This window comes from Typopeltis vanoorti, chromosome 13 (genome assembly GCF_054136105.1).
Source record: "Typopeltis vanoorti isolate ZY-2024b chromosome 13, IOZ_Tvanoo_1.0, whole genome shotgun sequence".
Taxonomy (NCBI): Eukaryota; Metazoa; Arthropoda; class Arachnida; order Uropygi; family Thelyphonidae; genus Typopeltis; species Typopeltis vanoorti.
In genome coordinates, this window is record NC_143561.1 from 96,537,816 (window position 1) to 96,562,998 (window position 25,183).

The 25,183-nt window shown below is 35.3% G+C and overlaps 1 protein-coding gene across 2 annotated transcripts in view; it reads right to left on the bottom strand.

The window, feature by feature from the left end:
• Positions 1–25,183, bottom strand: part of LOC150100397 (putative citrate synthase 2, mitochondrial) — a 144,781-nt gene that overhangs the window by 22,261 nt on the left and 97,337 nt on the right. For both annotated transcript variants that reach the window (XM_090402917.1, XM_090402916.1), the window contains exon 8: positions 12,263–12,364. In XM_090402917.1, coding sequence (XP_090259043.1) covers positions 12,263–12,364 — 102 coding nt within the window. The remainder of the gene's footprint in view (positions 1–12,262; positions 12,365–25,183) is intronic.

Below are 25,183 nucleotides of genomic sequence, written 5' to 3' on the forward strand. Positions count from 1 at the left end.
TAGAAATGATAAAGTTGACATGAAAACAGGAGAAAAAGATATCCTTGAAGTATGGAGTAATTACTTTGAAAAATTTCTAAATGAAACAAGCAGTGATGACAGCACAGCATGGTCCCCCACTTGTCGCTCAGGTTAAGGACAATGCATTGCTATATAGTCCGCAGGATTTAGGATCAATTAGTTTAAATGATAACACAAAAGTCTTCAATTATTTTTTCTCCAGTTTTTCCAGTAAAGTTCATGAATTCAATGAATGTTCATTGATTTTGCATCTGAGAATTAGGATGTTTTGTTCATTGCGGGAGATATCTGATGCTGTATCTACTATTATTCTATAGAAAATTGCATCTCTTCTTTGGTCTAGAATAGTTTGGAGAACTTTGCCTGTGCAAAGGCAAATAAACTCATTTTGCGAATTCCACGACAAGTAATGTGCATATCCTTTCATGCTTTTACCTTTCATTTGATTTTGTCTAACTTTGCCAAGATGTTGTTGTGTCACTTCATCGTACTTTCCAATTAATTCTAATATACCTAATAAATTCCCATTATGACCATCTCCAATCTTTGTGTTCTCTCCTTGAAATGCTAAACCTCTGGATGATAAAAATAACGTTACGTCTACAATCCGTTGCAGAGGTGATCTCCACTTATTTGTTTCATATTGAATTTGTAGTTGTAAGTCTTTATCTATTCCATGTCTTTTCAAAGACTGCAAAAGGGATTTCCAAGCCAGATATTGTTTTCTGTGTTCAGCACTATTTTCGTGAAGAGGCAACATATCATACAACTTTTTCCAAGGCTTACTCCAAGGCGAAAATCCTTCTTGGGCTTTTCGTTATTGGAGTTTTTGTTATTAGAGTCACAAAAAATACAACATGGTAGACAATAAGGTTTCTTTCGATACACCCCATGTTAACCATTCTCTTGGAAAATGTTCTCTTGTTCTTTCAGCTTTCATTTTTGTATAGAGCAAAGAATCTTGAAATTTACTACTATTAAGATCTCTTGGCAATTCCTTATAAATCTTTTGGAATTCTTGAAAGCTGATAGTTTGTACTATCTCTTGCCGCATGTTGTTTGAGATTACTCTGGGCCATTATATTTTATATCAGTTTTCAACAGAACCTGCAACTAAATCATCAACTGTATAATATTCTTCCATAGTCACTCCTTCTGCAGGTTTTTCACTTGCGTCCTTTTCTTCAGTTAAGAGGTTCACATGTAACAGTCGCTTGACTTTCGACTGCCTTATGAGTTTCGATTTGACACTGATATTCTGTTTGGATTTCAATGTCACAAACATTATCACCACCTTCACTATGATCAGTACTGGGAAACTATGTCCTTTTCGTTTTCAGATTTGAAAAATTTGGTTATGATTTGATGACCTCGCGATACTTTCGATTCTCTCTCGGATTTAAGTTTCCTCTTCTGAGCTCCTGACTTATGTTTGTACTTTGAATCAGACATTGGGATTTTATTTATTTTAACTAGAACATCTTTGCTTGCTTGAGAGCAACTTATTTAAATATTTCTAATATCTCAAATTTGTATGATCTGAAAAAAAAAAAAAATTAAGTTTGTTTCATACAAAAAAATAATAACTAAAAAAGCTTCATATTTTATTTTACTTACTAACTAGCAAAATTTTAATTCAAAGACAAAATTCTTCTCAAATAAAGAATTTTGTAGAAAATTTTTAGTTTCTTGAGATCAACTTTAACCAAATAAAACTATCAAATAAAGCTTTCTTTTTTACAAATAAAATAAAATTCTCTCAGCATCTGTAGCATATGCACCAGGATAGGGTAGTGTGCCGGTAAAGTCAGCGCGGCATAGGCATTGAAACGATGGTGTGCATAGAAAATGAGATGGGTGAACGAAAATCGAAAACTAAAGTAAATCCTTTTGAATGGGAAGTTTAGAAGAGTAACCATAAGTCTGAAACAATGGATAATGGGTTGGAAACGATTGCAAAAACTAGTAGTCCCTCTCGGCACATATTCAAACATATTTTAAAGTTTCTTTTTGTCTTTTGTCAGTCTCACTTAACTGGCCGACCAGACAAGACGGGCCCCCACTTAATTCCAGGCCCCAAGGCTAGAGCACAGTCAGCCCCACCCTTGTGGGGGCCATGCAGCACATTGGTAAAAAACACTGACCAGGCATGCAGTCAGGAATACATATCCATACTTGAAGTTGAAAATGCCATCAAAAGCCTGAAATGTGGAAAGGCAGCAGAAGTAGATGATATTCGACAAGAAATGCTCAAGTATGGAGGTATAAAAGTCTTACAGTGGCTGCATCGCATAGTTCAGAAGGCCTGGGCAGAGAAACGAATTCCAGATGTTTGGAGTAGAGCTCTCATAGTATTCATATATAAAAAGGGAAATAAAACTCAATGTGAGAATAACAGAGGTATTTCTCTACTGACTGTTAAGGTAAGACATATGAAAGTATACTTTGAGAAACGGTTGAGAAGGATTGTGGAAGAGAAGCTTGGTGAAGAACAAGCTGGATTCAGGCCAAATAGAGGCTGTCAGGATCAGATTTTCACTTTATGACAGATAGTTGAGAAATCATGGGAATATAATAAAGATCTGTATTTCAGTTTATCCTTTATCCAAGTGTGAGCAAACAAAGTTTGCGCCTGAAAATATCTTCAGGACTGGGGTAAGGTAGTACATCACTGGGCAACTCGTAGCAAAGGTGGACCAAGCTAACATCACTCCTGTCTCAGTATCTCCCATAATGCAAAACACATCTCCTTGCAGATATGTATAATGTTATGCATTAAGGGAAGGGCCACTACCCAGACTAGTTTCGACTTTTATTGAGGTCTCTAAAGTGGGAGCCAGGCCAAGAAGTGGAGATACCAGGCAGAAGCAATGGCAAGGTCATCTTTACCTATAGGAGTTGCAAAAAGGTGTGTCACCTTTTTATTAAATTACTCTGGATTTAGAGAAAGATGTTGAAAGTTTATTTTTCACTTGGTTAGACTATAATAAATTTAATCCTTTATCCAAGTGTGAGCAAACAAAGTTTGCACCTAAAAATATCTTCAGGACTGAGGTAAGGTAGTACAACACCGGGCAACTTGTAGCAAAGGTGGACCAAGCTAACATCACTCCTATCTCAGTATCTCCCATAATGCAAATGCAAATGCTTTATCACACTTGGATAAAGGATTAAACTAAATTTATTATAGTCTAACCAAGTGAAAAATAAAATTTCAACATCTTTCTCTAAATCCAGAGTAATTTAATAAAAAGGTGGCACACCTTTTGGCAATTCCTATAGGTAAAGATGACCTCGCCATTCCTTCTGCCTGGTATCTCCACTTCTTGGCCTGGCTCCCACTGAAAAGATCTCAATATAGGTCAAAACTAGTCTGTGTAGTAGCCCTTCCCTTAATGCATAACATTATACATATCTGCAAGGAGATGTGTTTTGCATTATGGGAGATACTGAGACAGGAGTGATGTTAGCTTGGTCCACCTTTGCTACGAGTTGCCCGGTGTTGTACTGCCTTATCCCAGTCCTGAAGATATTTTCAAGCGCAAACTTTGTTTGCTCACACTTGGATAAAGGATTAAACTAAATTTATCTGTATTTCAGTTTTGTAGATATGGAAAAGGCATATAAAAAGGTGCCAAAATAGAAGCTATTCAAAACACTACAGTTATATAGTGTCAATGGGACATTATATCAAGTAATACTTAGTCTTTATTTGAATTGTAAGTCAACAGTTAGAATTGAAGGAAGCAGGAAGATGGTTTAATGTTAAATCTTGTGTCAGAACAAGGATGTACATTATCCCCTCTGTTATTCATTATCTACATGGATCATAAACATTGAAATAGGCAGAAACATTGAAAATATCAACTGCATTGAACTTATAGAACAAGCAAAACATTTCAGCTACTTAGGCATGAGTTTTAGTGAAGATGGTAAATTAAATATGGAAATAGACAACAGAATCAACAAAAATGGTATGGTGGGAAGTCAACTGAATAAATTCATATGGAATAAGAGAAATTAGACAAAACACTAAATTAGCTGCATAAACGACAGTATTCAAACCAATTTTAACTTATGAATCTGAGAGTTGGGTCAAAAGTAAAACAATTGACCAAAGAATACAGACTGCATATATGAGAGTCCTGAGAAAGATTAGGGGCATGTACAAATTGCATTAATGGCAATATCATATTAAAAATGAGGATATTAGGAAAGAACTTGACATTGTTAGCATCCAGGAATGTGTTAGCAGAGCTAATCTCAGGTGGTATAATCACTTGAACAGAATGGGAGAGGAAAGATTAGCAAACCAAGTGTTCTCTGCCAGGTTGGCACGAAAAAGACCCAGAGGAAGATCAATATAGGTAGATTGATACAGTAAAAAGTCCCTTAGAAAAGCGCTTCCCAAACTGTGGGACACGCCCCCTTTTGGGACCGTTAGTTGAGGGGGCCGTGAAATAATGAAAACAAATTCAAAATGTTTTATGACTAAGTAGATTTTTTTTAATCTTAAAAGAAGAACATTTAATTTTTATTATTTCTTTTTTGTTCTTTTTTATATTTTAATGGAAAAAAATCACACATTGGTGTTGGTTCACAGATTTCGCTTCTTGAGTATTTCGGTGCTTAATGAATATTAGTAAATATATGCTTATTCATATAAGTTTCATTTCAAAGGTATTGATAAGAAGCACAAGAGTGCTGTAAAAGGAGTTAGAGATGATAAAGGTGACATCAAAACAGGAGAAAAAAGATATCCTTGAAGTATGGAGTAATTAATTCGAAAAATTGCTAAATGAAACAAGCAGTGATAGCAGAGTGGTAAAAAAAACTCAACAGGCATACAGCCAGGAATACATATCCATACTTGAAGTAGAAAAAACCATCAAAGGCTTGAAATGCAGAAAGGCAGCAGGAGTAGATGATATTTGACCAGAAATGCTGAAGTATGGTGGTATAAAAGTCTTACAGCGGCTGCACTGCATAGTTCAGAAAGCCGGGACAGAGAGACGAATTCGCGATGATTGGAGTAGAGCTCTAATAGTACCCATATATAAAAATAAAATAAAAATAAAAATAAAACTGAATGTGAGAATTACAGAGGTATCTCCCTACTGAGTGTTCCTAGCAAGATCTATGCAAGTATAATTGAGAAACAGTTGAGAAGAATTGTGGAAGAAAAGCTTGGTGAAGAACAAGCTGGATTCAGGGCAAATAGAGGCTGTCAGGATCAGATCTTCACTTTACGACAAATAGTTGAGACAGCATGGGAATATAACAAAGATCTGTATTTAAGTTTTGTCGTTTGGAAAAGGCATATGACAAGGTGCCAAGAGAGAAGCTATTCAATACGCTGTAGTTATATGGTGTCAATGGAGCATTGTATCAAGCAATACTTGGTCTTTATTTGAGTTGTAAGTCAGCAGTTAGAATTGAAGGAAGTACAGGAAGATGGTTTAATGTTAAACTGGTGCAGACAAGGATGAACATTATCCCCTCTGTTATTCATTATCTATATGGATCACATTATGAAGGAAAGTGGTACTAAACATGATATCAAAATTGGAGATGTTAATGTCAGCTCTGCTTTATGCGGACGATGTTATACTTCTAAATAAATCCGCTACAAGTTTGCAAGATTCCCTGACTAAATTGAATAAATGTTGTAATAGATATGGTATGAAGGTCAGCAATAAAAAGACAAAGACAATGAAAATAATCAAAATCATTGAAAATGTCAACTGTGTTGTGAATGGAGAAACTGTGGAACAAGTAAAACATTTCAGCTACTTAGGCACGATTTTTAGTGGAGATGGTAAATTCAATATAGAAATAGACAACAGAATCAACAAAGCTGGTATGGTGGGAAGTCAACTGAATAAATTCATATGGAATAAGAGAGAAATTAGTCGGAACACTGCGGTCTCTAGTCTTGACTAAAGACTAGAGACCGCAGGTATAAGATTCCTGAGAAAGATTAGAGGCGTGAACAGATGGCATCAATGACAATATCATATTAAAAACGAGGATATTAGGGAAGAACTTGACATTGTGAGCATCCAGGAATGCATTAGCAGAGCTAATCTCAGGTGGTATGGTCACTTAAACAGAATGGGCGAAGAAAGATTAGCAAAACAAGTGTTCTCTGCCAGGTTGGCAGGAAAACGACCCACAGGAAGACCAAGATATAGGTGGATTGATACGGTACAAAGTGCCTTAGACGATAGAAATATAAGATCTGATAATGTTGGAGTCTTGACAAGTAACAGACTGATTTGGAGGAAAATTGTAGATAGGAAGTTAGAAATGATGTAAATTTTTCATGTAGTACTATCATATCCTGTACATCCCTTGAGGGTACATGTTAGGAATTTGATGATGATAAAATCTTGAATATAAATTGTATTGAATATAAATACAATAAATATTATAATAAATGTCCGTATTATGATTTTTTTCCCCGATGGGGGCTGTGTAATATTTTAATTTTTCCACAGGGGGCCTTGACATCCATAAGTTTGGGAAGCACTACCTTAGAAAACAGAAATATAAGATCTGATAATGTTGGAGTCTTGAGAGGTATCAGACTGATTTGGAGGAAAATTGTAGATAGGAAGTTAGTAATGATGTAATTTTTCATGTAGTACTATCATATCCTGTACAACCCTATAGGGTATATATCAGGAATTTGATGATGATCATGTGAGAATTATAGGAATTTCCCTACCAAAATGTTCCAGATATGCTTTTTCCAAATCTATGAACTTAGATTCAGATACCTGTTACATTCTCATAATTTCTTAACTATTTGTCATAAAGTGAAAATCAGATCATTATAATCATAGGAATATAAGGATATGAATATAAGTTTGTAGACCAAGAAAAACCACGTGACAAAGTGCCAAGACAAAGCTTTCCAAAATGCTACAATTATATAGGTAAGTGGAATCTTACTCAAAGCAATGCATACTCTGTATTTGAATTGTAGGTTATCACTTAGAATTGAAAGAGATAGTACAAGAAGATAGTTTAATTATGAAGGAAATGTGACATTAGACCTGATATTGAAATTGGAGATGTAAATCTCAGCTTTACTTTATGCTGATGATATACAATAAAATGAGTACAACTCTGCAGGATTCCTTAACTAAACTGAATAACTGCTGTAATAAATTTGGTATGAAAATCAGCAATAATAATAAAAAAAAAAGACAAAGCCTATGGAAATAGACATGAACATTTAGAACATCAACTGCATTCTAAATGGAGAACCTATCAAAAAGTAAAATATTTTAGCTATTTAGGCATATTTTTTTATTGAAGATGGCAAATTAGATAGAAATAGACAATAGAATCAGCAAAGCTGGTATGTCAGAGGGGAGCCAGGTAAATAGATTTATATGGAATAAGAGAGAAATTAGCCGAAACAGTATACCAGCAACCAATTTTAACTTATGGGACTGAGAGTTGGATTAGAAATAAAACACTTGATCAAAGAAAAGAAACAATATATATGAGAGTTCTGAGAACGATTAAGGGAGTGAATGGATGGTAACAATGGCAGAATCTTATAAATAATGAAGATATTAAAAAGGAACTTGGCATTGTTAGCATTAAGGCATGTGTGAGCTGAGCCAATGCCAGAGTCAATTTCAGATCACTTAAACAGAACGAGAGTGGAAAGGTTAGCAAAACAGGTATTTGATGCCAATATTGGTAGAGAGGGGAAAAAAAATCCAGAGATAGAAACTGAGATCTAAGTGGATTGATGCAATAGTAAGTGCCATCGAAGACAGAAATAAAACTTATGACAATATCAGAGTGTTGACAAGTGAGAAACTAATTTGGAGGACATAAACTTAATCATGCAGTACTAGCATAGTATCCTGTAAACCCTTGAGAGTACATATCAGGAAATTGATTATATATTTCTAGTAGCACTGATAATGCTTTCTTGGGTATTTTTTTCTTGAGAATCTGTCTAGTGAGACTGGAGATGCACTTCCCCTAAATTCAGTTTGTGAAACCTTATGCTATAATGAAGTATTTCACAGTAGTGCAAAGTTTGTTATGTTAAGTGAGTTGATTATAGGGAATGTCTATTCTATAAAACTAATTTTATTAACAGGTGAAGCTTGCTAAAACACATATGTGCAGAGACACTTATTCATTCCCTTTTGGTCTAAATAAAATTCAGTGATTTACAAAACCTAGCAGCCAATCATCCAGTTTATTATTTTCAAACATTCTCATTATTTCAGCACTTCCTGCAATGGTAAGATGGCTGAATCAACAAAAGTACATCAGAAATCTCTGTTAACTTTGACAATAAAGATTAAGTGTTCAGAGAACTAAACTGGTAAAAATTATGTTGAAATGTTATAAACAGATGACATTGCTATAAGATACACATTATAAGCCACTCTCACTATAGCAAGTACTACTTGTTCACTATAACAAATTGCTGAAAAAGTCCTAATCAAAGCGCAATGGGCACAATGCCATTCAGTATAGCAGTGGTGTTCAACCTTTTTTTACTATGCGAGCTATTTTTATATAAAAAGTTATTTGGCGATCTACTCTCTTATATATAAGTTGTTCGGCGATCTACTCTCTTATAGATCACATTCCCCCAACCTGATATCTGATTACGCACAAATAAACAACTAAAAAAAAAGCCACACAACTAAAAACTTTGTGTATTTAAAAATTAATTTATCACTTTTAATTATTTTAATACAAAAAAAAAAAAAAAAAAAAAAAAAAATATATATATATATATATATATACAGGGTGTTCGGGATAAATTTGACAGTTTCGTAAGGAAAAAGAAAATCTTCTTTGTATCTATTAAATTTAATGAATTGACAAAAAAACATTACAGGCAGAGTTAATTACAATACTATCAACAAGATTTACTCAAAATAACCACCATTAGCATCGATCACAGCTTCAATTCTGCTTCGGAACCTCGAACAAGCTGATGCTACAGTCTCCCTGGGAAGGGCCGCAAAAACTGTTTTAATTTTATCCATTAACTGGGCTTTTGTATTACTGGAAGTGCGATTGGTGTCTTTTTCAACTGCGCCCCATACAAAATAATCCATGGGGTTAAGGTCTGGGGAGTTTGGAGGCCAAACATTTGGACTGGTGAAGTCGTAGAAATTTTCAGACAACCATTTTTGACTTTTCCCAGAGGTGTGGCAAGGGGCCGAATCCTGCTGCCATACATACGGCCTACCATTGGCTACCCTTGTTATCCAGGGCTTGACTACAGTTAGCAACTCCACGAACAAAGCCCGAATTCCAATGCCAGGGTTCTTCAACACCTGTTCCTGCAGATTTGCGAGGAATTCTGCTGTACGAACGCAATCAGATCGTCTGCTAGGGATCTTTCTTCTTGCTACATCCTCGTAGTCACCATTGCAAGTCTCTAGTTCATGCCTGATTGTTTTTACTGTATTCAAGGAGCATTGGGCAGCAGTCGTAATATCCTTATTTTGATGGCGGGCACGAATCATCATGATACAAGTTATTCTCTTCCATGATTCAGGTGGGTTCCAGCTATCCATCCTTTCTGACATCTTGTATATGAATGAAGAAGGGTCCAAACTTTTAAATGAAGAGAAGTGTGTGTTAATACATGTAACTTACGGAAAAATATAATTAATTATAAATATGTCAAATTTATCCCGAACACCCTGTATATATATACTGGAATAAAATATTTATTTCTCTATTTTGGAAAACCAAAGTTAGGAAAAACAACAGATTGATTACAAACTCACAAGTTACAGGAAATGTTGGTTGATTAAAAAAAAAAAGTTAATGTAAAATTTGGAATTGTTTGGACCTCACAATATTTTCATAGTCAAGTTGATATGAAGAAGTGGCCAATCGCAGACAATCATCCAAATGATCATTTGTAATTTGGTTTCTTAATTGATTTTTTATGATGGTCATATTTGAAAAAGCAGATTCTGACAAGTATGTCGATCCGAAACACGACAGAATTTTTCGCGCAATATCAGTTAATATTGGGAATTTTTCATGTGCATACTTCCAAATGACTTCATTGTTTATTGATTTTAAATGTACACTATTCTGAATGTTTATTATCTCAAGTTCTACTTCAGCTTGGTTTATATCAAACAGCCCACTAATTTTATTTGAAATTTCTGTGATGTTCAAGTTTTCTTGAAATGGATTATTGATAAAAGATACAATCATTTCAGTTTTACTAAAATCTTTAAATCTTGAATTTATTTCTTCCTCAACTAATTCTATTTCACGAATAAATTCTTTTAAATCATAGCGAAGCATTTCTTGATTTTGTTCAAAAAATTTTAATAAATATGGGAGATGTCTAAATTCGCGGTCATTTATATTTTTCTTTAATAAAAGTAAGTATTGTTGGAAAGTTTTTATTGAACTTAACATGTCAATTAAATTTTTATCTCTACCGTGTAACTCTAAATTTAAATTGCTTAATTTCGTACAGAAATCTACTAAAAATGATAAGTGTAACAACCATCTTTTATCACTCAATTGTGGATAAATATCTCCTTTTTCATCAAGAAAATTTTTTATATTGTTAATTAATACAAGAAATCTTTCTAAAAATTGACTTCTGCTGAGCCAGCAAACATTATTGTTAGAAAGATTTCTTGTATTAATTAATGATATAAAAATTTTTCTTAAATAACTGCCGTTTCAGGGCTTTTCCTCGAACAGAATTTATAATTTTAAATGTAATATCCAAAACATCTTTTGTGTTTAATCTTTTACTACACAGTACTTGTTGGTGAATAATACAGTGGTACGTTAAAAAAATCTGGATATTTGTCATCGTTTTTACATAATGAAATGAAGCCTGATTTATTACCTATCATTGCAGGAGCACCATCAATAGTAATAGACACAAGTTTAAAAAGCGGAAGTTTGTGTTGTTTCACAAATTCATCAAATGCCGAAAAAATGTCTTCTTCCCCAGTCCTTCCCAATAATGGTATAATTTTCAAAAGTTCTTTACTTGAATAACTTGAAATACCATGCGAATAAATACCATTAACTGAGCAATATCAGTGAAGTCATTTGATTCATCAAATTGTAATGAAAATGCAACACACTGGTGAACGTCTGACATTAACCTGGCCTGGAAACTTTTCTCCAGCAAGTGGAATTCGGCAATTTGAAACCTAGTCTGCAGCCTAGAAGAAGTCTCTCTAGCAACGTCTCGAACCGAGAAGCTCCTTTCTGGAAGCGGGAAACTCCCTCTCAAGCCGCGTGGATCCAGGCAGTCTCTCTGAAGCAATTCTGGAACCAGAACCCCTTCTACTTGCTTCAGTCCCTTTTTATTAGGCCTCCTCTGAGACTTTGCATGAGGTTTGGCAACCCCCAAAAGAATCGGTATGAGTCTTTCATCTTAAGTTTCAAGTTCAGCACACCTTTTGTTCTCCTCTGCTTTCTTTTGATTGTAAGTTGCCAGCCATCGGAAAGTTGTTTGAACTCTTTCTGACTGACTTTGGAGATGTTTACACTTAGAGCCTGCAAGCCTTTCTCATACATACAAGTTTCAATAACAATCTTTCTAATGCCGCCATGTACAGTTTCGGCGACAAAAACATTGCCTTTGTTTTTAAAACTCTAGCATATTCTTATTAAAGCAATATATACAGTTAGCTTGAAAAGAATTATTTACAAAAACATCTAATACAAACTATACTGAAACAAAGTTTATTTTTTTTACAATATTCACACGGGACTTGACCTAAGTAAAAAATCGCTGTAATGTGCTTTGGAATATTTAATATTTAAGCTACAATAGCGTTCTTACACTTTGCTTATAATCGTATTCACTCGGCTCGCTGTTTGACTTCCACTGATCCAAATTAATTCATTTACTTAGACTTATAAGAAAATTACTGATTTGACAATTTTAACGAAAAATAAATAAGCAATAGCAATACACTTAAAGCAAATTAAAAATAATACAAAATAATGATGAATAAAATTTTATGTTTTCAGTTTTAATTAAATTTGTAAGTAAGGAGGAATACACAAGAGATTGACCAAAAATCGATCGCAACTGATGAGTTGAACACCCCCTGCTGTATAGCAAACTATCCACTATAACAAATTATTCTAGTCCTCCCTTCCCTCCAAGTTGTTATAGTGAGAATCAGCAGTAATATCAGCAGACATTTCCTGTAATGATCATGAATTATGTTATCTTTACCTGACCAGATTTCAGTGTTTCCAAAACAAATTGTTTAACTTGATCTTCATTGAAGTCTGTTCCCACCACATCCTGCAGTTTTTGCAGCCATATAATTACATCCTAATAAGAAAGAAAATTACAGAAATGAGCGAACATCAACACAAAATATTTCAATTCATTAAATATGAAAAGCTTGTTCCATACCAAGAAATGCTAAAGAGATCTTCTAAAAATGTGTAAAATGATTGAACTTATTAAAAAAAAATACATATACACACTCAGGTCTCTTTTTATGCGGTGCATAACTTCAAAACTTACGTACCGTTGTACATAATGAAGAGCATGTTGCAGCACATTCTGGCGTAACATGAGTAATGTGTAAGCAGTGAGTGTCAGCGAAGTTTAATTTTGCACGTGAGTAAGTGTTCGTCTTTTCATTATTGTAAGTCTAAATTTTGTAATTTTTATTTTAAAGATTTAATTTGGCCCAATGGAGAAAAAAAGCACCAAAGAAATTGCTTTTCTTTGGAAATGAAAATTGCAATTTTAGGTCGCTTAGCAAAAGGAGAGGGATCTACGGCAATTGGTAAACATTTTAATTTAGGCAAATCCACTATAAGAGCAATTAAAAAGAATGAAGTCACAATAAGAAAATCTGTCATTTCTGGCACAAAACTAAGTGCCAAATTATCATCGTACTCAAGAGATGCTATTAGAAAAAAGAATGAGCGCTCGTAATTTGGATTGAAGAATAAACTCAAAGAAGAATTCCTATAAGTGGTTATTTAATTAAACAAAAAGCTCTTCAGTTTTATGAACAGATGAAGCAAATGGAGCTATCTACTTCCGCTTCCCAGGCTGATAAAGAATTTTCAGCTAGCAAAGGATGGCTAACCGGTTTTTTAAAAATGTACTTCATTACATGAAGATTACAGGCGAGGTTGCAGCAACAGATGAAGCAGCAGCCAAAAATTTTCAAGAGAAGTTAGCCAAAATTATTGAAGATGGTGGATATTATCCCGATCAAGTATTTAACGCTGACGAAACAGGATTGTTTTGGAAGAAAATGCCTAATTGAACTTGCATCGCAAAGTCTGAGAAAAAAGAAAGTGGGTTTAAAGCAAGCAAAGATCGAGTAATGTTGTTACTTTGTAGCAATGCAACAGGGGATCGAATGTTGAAACCCCTCTTAGTAAATCAATCTCTAAGACCACGTGCTCTAAAAGGCAAAGATCTAAAACAGTTGCTGGTACGTTGGATGGCTAATACAAAGACCTGGGTAACAACTGCTGTATTTACTGAATGGTTCAATCATTGCTTTGTACCAGAAGTGGAAACATATATGAAGCAAAAAGCTCTTGATTTTAAAGTTTTATTAATAGTTGAAAATGCACCAAGTCATCTGCATTTAGAACATCCAAATGTGCAGGTAGTGTTTTTTCCACCCAATATTGGATGGAAAAAACACGCATTATTCAGCCATTAGATCAAGTCATAATTGCTATTTTTAAAAAATATTACATTAAGCACACTTTTAAATTTATATTGGATAAACTAGAAATGAATCATTAACAGTAACTGACATTTGGAAAAAATTTTCTATTTTGGACTGAACAGTGCAACTATTCAAACATCTACATTATCAGCTGAAATCATTATTTTGGCACATGAAATTGGTGGAGAAGGTTTTGATACATTTAGCCAGAATGATGTAGACAAATTGCTTGCGGATAATGCCTTAAGTGACAATGATATTATTGGATATTGATTAATTTTAGATATCATCAAAGATCCAGAAAATGATAGTGAAGCAGAAGAAAAAACCTGTCCCCCTCACTGCAAATATAATTCAAGGTGGTCTTGAACTGTGCAATAAATCGGAAAATCATTTACTTGTTAATGACACAAATTCTGAACAGCCTTTAAATTGAGCTGAAGAACTCTATGTCTGGATATCGCAAGCTGTATAAAAAATTAGTAAAATCATCATTGCAAAGTTTAATCATTGATTACATTCTCAGAAAAAAAAAATCAGCACAGAACAAATGTGAAGCTAATTCTGTTTGTGAAGGACCATTGCCTTTACCATACAGATCTGATGAGCTGACTATCTCTTCTGCTGATAAAAGTGATTTCGCACCAGTTCGCAAACGTTGCCGAATATTGTTAAATAGCAACTATAATTCTGATGAAAAAATGTCAAAAAAAATTGTTATTTTTCAATAAAATTAAATGAATAAAGCTTTAAAACAAACTTAGACATTCTTCTTTTCCTGAATTTTAGATTTATTTTAATTCGTTGCTTCGGTTTTATGTGGTTTTAGAAAATTATGGAATGTATCCCTAATTTTTCAATATAAATTAGGTCTTTTTTGTGCGATTTTTTATATGTGGTTTTCTGTGGAACATATCTACTGCATAAAAAGAGACCCGACTGTATATATAATGATGTGCAGTGTATAAGTTCAATAATTTTATAGGAGTGTATATAGCCCTACGTGATTAAGTTTGTATTATTACTAGCTTCCTATTGACAGTTTTCTTCAAAATTAACGTGTTATTTTTTAAGACCGATTGCCAGATTTCATATTTCAGCTAAGGCAATAAACTGAATCATTCCATCTGAATATTGGTTTTCCTCTGGATTTTTTTCCTGCCATGAGACACCTGTTAAACTACTAACGTTTCCTCTTGCATGATGTTTTAGGTAACCATACATGAACTAACTTTATGACACTTTAGATTAGTTTCTTACCCATTCTTGAATCCTAAGAATGTAAAGTCGGCCTGGTTGGCTGAGTGGTTAGCGTATCCGCTCACCAGCCAAAAGGCTGCGGTTTCGAATCCCGCCGTGGGCATGTATGTTTGTGATTGTCTGAGAAAATATTAGTCGTGGTGGTCGGTGGTAGATGGTGTTGAGTGGTGGAGACAGTTGTAGAGTAGATGCCCCTCCCTCGATGAGTCTTTGGACTCCCTGGAAGTGTCACGTAATAATAATAAAAAAAGTTAATATTTTTTATAATTCTACCATTGATGCCATCTATTTATTCACTCTCCTATTCTTTCTCAAAATTCTCATATCTGTGGTCTAGTCTTTGATCAACTATTTCATTTGCTAATCTGTCTCACAGATCCATAAGTTCAAATCAGTTTAAGCATTGTCTTGTATTCTGCTGGTTTAGAATTTTGGCTAATTTCTCTTATTCCATATATATATATATATATATATATATATATATATGTATTAAACTGGTTTCCCACAACAATTAGCTTTGCTTATTCTATTATGTGTTTAATTGCTATCTTCACTAAAAACTCTACCTAAATAATGTTAATGTATGTTATACGTTCAATCTCGTTGTTTGCAGCATTTGTAATATTTATATAGGCTGTATCCTACTAGGTAATTCTTACTACCCTGCTTTGTCTTTCTGTCTAATTATTGTGAATTTCGAGAATGGTTGACTGCCCATGTTATGGACTGCCATTTATCTATATCTACTATATCTTATTTCTCACAAGTCTAACAAATTTATTTGTTTAACGACTGTGCCAGTTAGACTATATATTGAGTGTGAGATTATAAGATCTTAAACCAAAGACAAAGCAGATGTGGTTTGTATTCCCCACTTATATTATTCTTACTCTAAACTAGTTGTGGCTTAAATATAAATCATATAAACTTCTATCTTATGCAGGTTTGATATTTTTAGGATAGTGCATTGACAGAATCAGTTCAATGTGTTGTTCACAAACCATTTAATTAAGTCAAAAGGAGATATTTACAGAAAGATTCACTTTCATATACTGTGTGTGTGTGTGTGTGTGTGTGTGTGTGTGTGTGTGTGTGTGTGTGTGTGTGTGTGTGTGTGCGCGTGTGTGTGTGTACCATATTTTCCGGTATATAAAACGCTCCTATGTATAAGATGCACCCAAGACATTTAATACAATTTTCTGGAAAAAAACCTCACAGGCTACTTTGACTGCATGTGTACGAATCATTTTTGTTGAAATGCAATGCCATTTTGCCGATTTTCTTGCACCAATTTCAAAACTTCAGTCTCTAGTTCTGGCCACTTCGCAATTTTTCCACATTCCAAGCGCTTTTCATTACGAAATTGTACAAAATCTCCTTCTGACTATGCCAAGTTCTAATAATTTTTTCTGTAGGTGGAGGTCCAAAATGTCTTTCAGCTTCCCTATTCCTGTGTTCTTCCGCATATTTTACAACCTGCAATTTGTAACTTGAAGTATATGAATGTTGCCTGTTTTTTTCCTTCACTAAAATCTACGGAGAAATATCAAACTGAACACAAAATATCTCAACACATCAACTCAATACTGATTACTCAGATAAGATATTATGAAACTTGAATAGGGACTCCCCGTTCTTAGTCAATGACATGCTAGAAGTCACGTGAAGGTCACGCATCAATTTGATTGCACCATTAACCGCCTACAAAGATCTTGGAACATAAAAGGGAGTGCGTATGACTTTGAAAAGAGGAAACAATCTTTACATTCATTATATAAGATGCACCCCATTTTTAAGATGAATTTTTAAGGTAAAAAAGTGCGTCGTATACACCGGAAAATACGGTATATATACAATGTCATTACAATTCTCTTGCTATTCTCAGTTTGCTAAATTGAGAATAGCATAACATTGACTGAATATGAGGCAAATCTTGTTTATGTCTAATTTAACATTATTATACATTATCTCATAAACATAGACACTTGACATACATTCTTGTTCAGTATTATAACTATTTACAAATCTTGTTCAGCACACAGTCTTTCACATTAACCTTTTGTTCAAACATCCTGCTCTTGTCATTCTTCCTGCTTGCTGACTCATTCCTGTTTTCTTGCTAAATTTCTTCTTTGTCGGAGTTGTCGAATATGCAATGCACTATAGGACCCCTTAATATGGTGGTGATGCACAGCTCCTTCCTTTTGAGATGATCAACAGAATAATTCTCACATGGTGGTGAATCCAGGTAGAAGACTTCAGAACCTATGATGCTTCTCTTTCACTTCCTGGCAACAAACTCGTGTGACAGTGAACCCAGGTAAGAGAAGGCTTAAAAAATCCCAAGACAAAATTCCTTCCCATTACTTGCCTTATACAGGCCCAGACCTCTGTTATGTGCATGCGTGAGTGTCACATATTGACCTTCTGACATGCTGACATCATTCTTTGCACTTCTTTGGAATTCTTTATCCATGGCAACTATGGTCAAGTATTGATCTTTCAAAATGATGACGTCATTCTTCCATGCATATTTGGAATTCTTTATCCATGGTAACTATGGTCACATATTGACTTTGGATATAACGACGTCATTCTTCGTGCTTCTTTGGAAATTTCCATCTATGACAATTCCTGGAATTCTTCACTATTTTTACAATTAGACTTTCTGATTTAACGAGTTAATATCATTCTATGATGATGTCATGAGCCACATTATTTTAACAAAGACTCTCTACAATATTATTACAGAAAAGATTATTTCAGTCAAAATTTAACATTTCGCTGAGTACATTCTCATCATCAAATTCTTGATATATATACCCTCAAGGGGTGTACAGGATATGATAGTACTACATGAAAAATTTACATCATTACTAACATCCTATCTACAATTTTCTTCCAAATCAGTCTGTTACCTGTCAAGACTCCAATATTATCAGATCTTATATTTCTGTCTTTTAAGGCACTTTTTACTGTATCAATCTACCTATATCTTGGTCTTCCTCTGGGTCTTTTTCCTATCAACCTGGCAGAGAACACTGTTTGGTTAATCTTTCCTCTCCCATTCTATTTAAATGACCATACCACCTGATATTAGCTCTGCTAATACATTCCTGGATGCTGACAATTTCTTTTCTGCTCCAGGGAGAAAACATAACTATCAACAATAACATAGTCAATGAGACTCTTCGTATTCCTTGCCTCTTCTCTCCATGTGAATTTGTGTACATTTTCCATTTAAATTACCATATCACCTGATATTAGCTCTGCTAATACATTCCTGGATGCTGACAATGTCAAGTTCTTTCCTAATATCCTTGTTTTTAATATGATATTGCTATTGATGCGATCTGTTCATGCCTCTAATCTTTCTCAGGACTCCCATATCTGCAGTCTGTATTCTTTGGTCAAGTGTTTTCCTTCTGACCCAACTCTCAGATCCATAAGTTAAAATTGGTTTGAACACTGTCTTTTATATAGCTAATTTAGTGTTTTGGCTAATTTCTCTCTTATTCCATATAAATTTATTCAGTTGACTTCCTTACCATACCAGCTTTGTTGACTCTGTCATGTATCTCCATTAATTAATTTACCATCTTCACTAAAAATCGTGCCTAAGTAGCTGAAATGTTTACTTATTCTATAGGTTCTCCATTCACAATGCAGTTGATATTTTCAATGTTTCTACCTATTTTCATTTCTTCGTCTTTCGAATGCTGACCTTCATACCATATCTATTAAAATAGTCATTCTATTTAGCCAGGGAATATTGTAGACTTGTAGCGGATTTATTTAGAAATATAACATCATCCGCATAAAGCAAAGAGCTGATATTAACATCTCCAATTTTGATATCAGGTTTAATACCACTTTCCTTCATAATGTGATCCATATAGATAATGAATAACAGAGGGGATAATGTACATCCTTGTCTCACACCAGATTTAACATTAAACCATCTTCCTGTATTTCCTTCAATTCTAACTGCTGACTTACAACTCAAATAAAGACTAAGTATTGCTTGATATAATGCCCCATTGACACCCTATAACTGTAGCATTTTGAATAGCTTCTTTTTTGACACTTTGTCATATGCCTTTTCCAGATCTACAAAACTGAAATACAGATCTTTGTTATATTCCCATGATTTCTCAACTATCTGTCGTAAAGTGAAAATCTGATCCTGACAGCCTATGTTTGGTCTGAATCCAGCTTGTTCTTCACAAAGCTTCTCTTCCACAATCCTTCTCAACCTCCCAAGATATATACTTGCATATATCTTGGGAGGTGGCTAAAGGTGTGGAATTTACAATTAAGACAGGGTACATGTGGAATTATCGTGCTGGTAAGTATGACAAGCTTAGGAGTTTTCTCTTCCACAATCCTTCTCAACCGTTTCTCAAGTATACTTGCATATATCTTGGGAGGTGGCTAAAGGTGTGGAATTTACAATTAAGACAGGGTACATGTGGAATTATCGTGCTGGTAAGTATGACAAGCTTAGGAGTTTTCTCTTCCACAATCCTTCTCAACCGTTTCTCAAGTATACTTGCATATATCTTGGGAGGTGGCTAAAGGTGTGGAATTTACAATTAAGACAGGGTACATGTGGAATTATCGTGCTGGTAAGTATGACAAGCTTAGGAGTTTTATTGGTTCAGTGCCATGGCATATACAACTGCAAGGGCTAGAAGTTGATGGTGCATGGGAGGCAGTTAAGAAGTGTTTGCATGAAGCAATGGCTGATTGTATACCTATAGTCACCACCATCATCAAATACGTGCTATGTACCCTCAAAGGGTGTACAGGATATGACAGTACTACATGAAAAAATTACATCATTACTAACTTCCTATCTACAATTTTCCTCCAAATCAGTCTGTTACTTGTCAAGACTCCAACATTATCAGATCTTATATTTCTATCGTCTAAGGCACTTTGTACCGTATCAATCCACCTATATCTTGGTCTTCCTGTGGGTCGTTTTCATGCCAACCTGGCAGAGAACACTTGTTTTGCTAATCTTTCCTCTCCCATTCTATTTAAGTGACCATACCACCTGAGATTAGCTCTGCTAATGCATTCCTGGATGCTGACAATGTCAAGTTCTTTCCTAATATCCTCATTTTTAATATGATATTGCCATTGATACCATCTGTACAAGCCTCTAATCTTTCTCAGGACTCTCATATCTGCGGTCACTAGTCTTTGGTCAAGTGTTTTACTTCTGACCTGGCTCTCAGATCCATAAGTTAAAACTGGTTTGAACACTGTCTTGTATACAGCTAATTTAGTGTTCCGACTAATTTTTTTCTTATTCCATATGAATTTATTCAATTGACTTCCCACCATACCAGCTTTGCTGATTCTGTTGTCTATTTCTATATTTAATTTACCATCTTCAGTAAAAATCGTGCCTAAGTAGCTGAAATGTTTTACTTGTTCCACAGGTTCTCCATTCACAACACAGTTGACATTTTCAATGATTCTGCCTATTTTCATTGTCTTTGTCTTTTTATTGCTGACCTTCATACCATATCTATTATAACAGCTAGTCAATTTAGTCAGAGAATCTTGCAGACTTGTAGCGGATTTATTTAGAAGTATAACATCATCCGCATAAAGCAAAGAGCTGACATTAACATCTCCAATTTTGAAATCAGGTTTAATACCACTTTCCTTCATAATGTGATCCTTATAGATACTGAATAACAGAGGGGATAATGTACATCCGTGTCTCACACCAGATTTAACATTAAACCATCTTCCTGTACTTCCTTCAATTCTAACTGCTGAATTACAACTCAAATAAAGACTAAATATTGCTTGATATAATGCCCCATTGACACCATATAACTGCAGCGCATTGAATAGCTTCTCTCTTGGCACCTTGTCATATGCCTTTTCCAAATCGACAAAACTTAAATACAGATCTTTGTTATATTCCCATGCTTTCTCGACTATTTGTCGTAAAGTGAAGATCTGATCCTGACAGCCTCTATTTGGCCTGAATCCAGCTTGTTCTTCCACAATTCTTCTCAACCGTTTCTCAAGTATACTGGCATAGATCTTGCCAGGAACACTCAGTAGGGAAATACCTCTGTAATTTCCACATTTAGTTTTATTTCCCTTTTTATATATTGGTACTATGAGAGCTCTACTCCAATCATCGGGAATTCGTCCTTCTGTCCAGGCTTTCTGAACTATGCAGTGCAGCCACTGTAGGACTCTTATACCACCATACTTCAGCATTTCTGGTCGAATATCATCTACTCCTGCTGCCTTTCCACATTTCAAGCCTTTGATGGCTTTTTCTACTTCAAGTATGGATATGTATTCCTGACTGCATGCCTGGTCAGTGTTTTTTATCACTGTGCTGTCATCACTGCTTGTTTCATTTAGCAGTTTTTCAAAGTAATTACTCCATACTTCAAGGATATCTTTTTCTCCTGTTTTCATGTCACCTTTATCATCTCTAACTCCTTTTACAGCACTCTTTCCTCCATTCCTAAGCTTCTTCAACAACCTCCAGAATATTTTGCCACCTTCTTGATATTTATTTTCTATATTCTTGCCAAAGTCCTCCCATGACTTTTGTTTGGCTAGTTTTACACACTGTTTAGCTTTCTTACATTTGTCTCTATATTCTGTAAGAGTAAAAGCTGACTTATTTGCCAGGAACTTTTGATATGCTTTCTTCTTTTCCTTCACTGCCTCTTTAACTTCCTGTGTCCACCAGGGAGTTCTGATTTTTTTATCCTTGCACACAACCTCACCACATGCCTCTCTGGCAGAATCAATCAATGTTTTCTTCAGAGTTTGCCACTAAATCTCCAAGGTTTGATTCCTGTTCTCAAACTCTTTCATTTTCTTTTCAATAATCTTTCTGTATTTTAGTCTACAGTTCACATCTGAGAGCTGCTCAACTTTTATTCGCTTTAAAACTTTCTTACATGTTATTCTTTTCAATATGAAATTCAATTTTATCCTGCTCAAGACTAAATAGTGATCACTTCCAATTTCAAATCCTCTGTACACTCTGGTGTCCTGCACCAGGGAGAAAACATCACTATCAACAATAACATAGTCAATGAGACTTTTCTTATTCCTTGCCTCTTCTCTGCATGTGAATTTGTGCACATTTTTATGTTGGAACATGGTGTTAGTAATAACCAGTCCATGTCCTGAGCAGAAATCCAACAGATTTTTGCCATTATTATTAGCTTTGCTCTTTTCTCCAAATTTTCCCAAAATATTTTTGTATATCTCACAATCATTTCCTACTCTGGTATTCAGATCCCCAACAAGGACCAACTTTTCCTTTTTCATTGTGTCAGTTGCTTTCTCTAAAGCCTCAAAAAATTCCTCCACTTCTACCTTAGTAGAACCTTCTGTGGGACCATAGGCACAAATAAGTCTCATTGTCCAGTTCCCCATTCTCATATTTGCCCACATTACTCTACTTGAGATTGACTGCCATTCAAGAAGATTAGCCTAGTATTTTGTGTTGAATACTATGGCTACTCCTTCTTTTCCTTGATTGTCATTGCCTGAATATAACATTTTGTATTTATTGCTCAGAAATATCTCGCCAGTTTTGGTCTTTTTTGTTTCAGTCACCCCTATTATGTCGATCTGGTACTTATCTAATTCCTCAGCTAGCTCCATTTCTTTGCCATTCAGGCTTCTTACGTTGATAGTACCAATCTTTAACTCTGGTAATGTTGAGTTGGGGTTTGTTTTCAGATTTGTTCTAGTAGCTGACTTTTCGCCCTGGTTCCCTGGCGAAAACAACGGGGGCCTTGTTTAACCAGGCGACGCCCCCATCCGGCATGAAATTTTGTCATGTTGTACCGTCATTTTTTATTTTGGTTTAACCAATAAGAATACAATTTGGTCGGCTAAATCCCAAATTGCCAGCCCATCCTCGTTCGTTCAGTATCAAAGTAGATACACAACAGGGTGCACCACGAGAAGGTAAGGATTGGACATTAGGTCAGAAGCCCTGGTCGGTTCTCCGCATTCCTTTAAAGGCTATATGGAGGTCTCCTCTCAGTTATACAGCTTTGACCCTTAAGCACCCCTTAAGGGGTGCTTAAGGGTCAAAGGTTCAGAATTCATGTTGCAGAGCAAAATTATAGGCATGCTAAATGATTGTAGTTATACAAAATGGAAATGAGAGGTTTTAAAGTTCATCTTTCAGTCTCACCATAGAATCCATAGTTGTAGAGTTTATAGCAAACCTTGGAAATGTACAATGCTAATGGAAGTGGTGTTCCCACCACCACAATGGAGGCTGAACTTTGATTTCCATTTGTTCTGAAACAACCAGATTCTTTGCATACTTCTTCACATTTGTGAACCTGTTAAGTAGCAGTGGATATGCAAGTGTGTGTGCATGCATGTATGTCTTTTTATCTCTTGCCCATGATGTATACCACCACCTACAGTGATCCAAACTAATTGCTATTCCTATCAGAACCTCAGCTACCCAAACTACACATTACTTTCCTCTAGTACTTTGTGCATTCATGCAAAACCTCAAATCCCCAAAGTTTAATTTGCTTTGGCTCAAAATTTCTCTACCAAATCAACCTATCTCTTTTCATATGCTACCTCTCTATTGCTCTCCAAACTCTGTTAATAACTCTGATCTCTTCAACCATCTCTCTAAACTCTACTTTCTACAGTTGAAATACTCCAATAGTGCATCCTTGGGAACTTCACAATTCATGTTGGCTTCCCTTCTCCACTTTCACCAGTCAAGCAGCCAGGGATGCCATGGTGCTTGTCATTAGCTATGACCTATCACAATCACCTATAGTCCGAATAATAAATCAAGTAGGGGTTAAATGGATGAATAACACCATTAAGCTTGAGCTGCAAAAAAAAGAAACACCTATGGAGGGAATTTAAGGAGAAAGGCAACCAGCAGGCACATGAACGGTATAAAGCGCAGGCCACAAGGGTAACGAATGTGGTAAGAAAAGCAAAAAAGGATTATGAAAGAATATTGACTATGCAGGCTAAAGAGAATCCCAAACAGTTTTTTTCGATATGTTGCAAGTAAAAGAAAAAACGTATATGGCAGAATGATTTTAAAGAATGCTGATGGTAGGGAGGTAACTGAATCAGTTGATATAGTTGAATTACTGAGCGAGCACTTTGCAAGAATATATCATCCAGGTGGTGACATCGCAGAAATGAATGAACCAATAGATTATACGGGAATTGTGGTGAATGAAGTGGAGGTGAGTAGTCTATTGCAAAACCTCAATGTCAATACATCTGTGGGAGTGGATGGTATACCAGCTCTTATCGTACGTGAAGCGGCTAAAGAATTGTCAGTACCCTTTACCATTTTGTTTCATTTGAGTCTCGGGTCTGGGTTAGTCCCGAGGGGGTGGAAAGAGGGGAAAATAGTTCCACTGCATACAGGAGGTTCCAAGACTGCTGTTGTAAATTACCGACCAATTAGCATATCAGGAATCATTGTCAAGGTCTTGGAGAAATTAGTCAAGAGAAGAATACAGGATTGGATAGATGAAAATGGGATACTGTATGGGGGACAACATGGTTTTGTGAAGGGTAGATCATGCCTCAGTAACTTGCTCACGTTTTATATCACAATGATGGCTGAACTGGATAAGAGTAATGATTTTACTGGACCTTGCCAAGGCCTTTGACAGGATACCACATGGAACTCTAATCAGTAAACTGGAGCAGATGGGGATGGATAGAAGGGTGGTTATGGAGAGAAACCAGAGAGTGGTTTATTCAGGAGTTGAGTCCAAAAGATGGCTTGTGACTAGTGGTGTGCCGCAGGGTTCTGTTCTTGGACCACTACTATCCAATTTGATCATTAACGATATAGGAAAGGATCTGAGAGGAAGTGTTCGCTTGTTTGCTGATGCAAAGTTGGGTAGAGCAATTGTGAGTGCGCAGGATGTCAAAATTTTGCAAGATGATTTGGATAGTTTGGAGGACTGGGAGAAGGAAAATGGACGTCAATTTAATGTGGCAAAGTGTAATGTTATGCATTTTGGGGTGAAAAGATTAGCAGCAGTATATCACATTGGTGGAACTGTACTCCAGGAGATTGATGAGGCCAGGGATTTGGGAGTTTTGGTGGATAGGGAGTTGAAGTTTAGGGGGCACATCGCAAAAGTGGCTAAATCAGC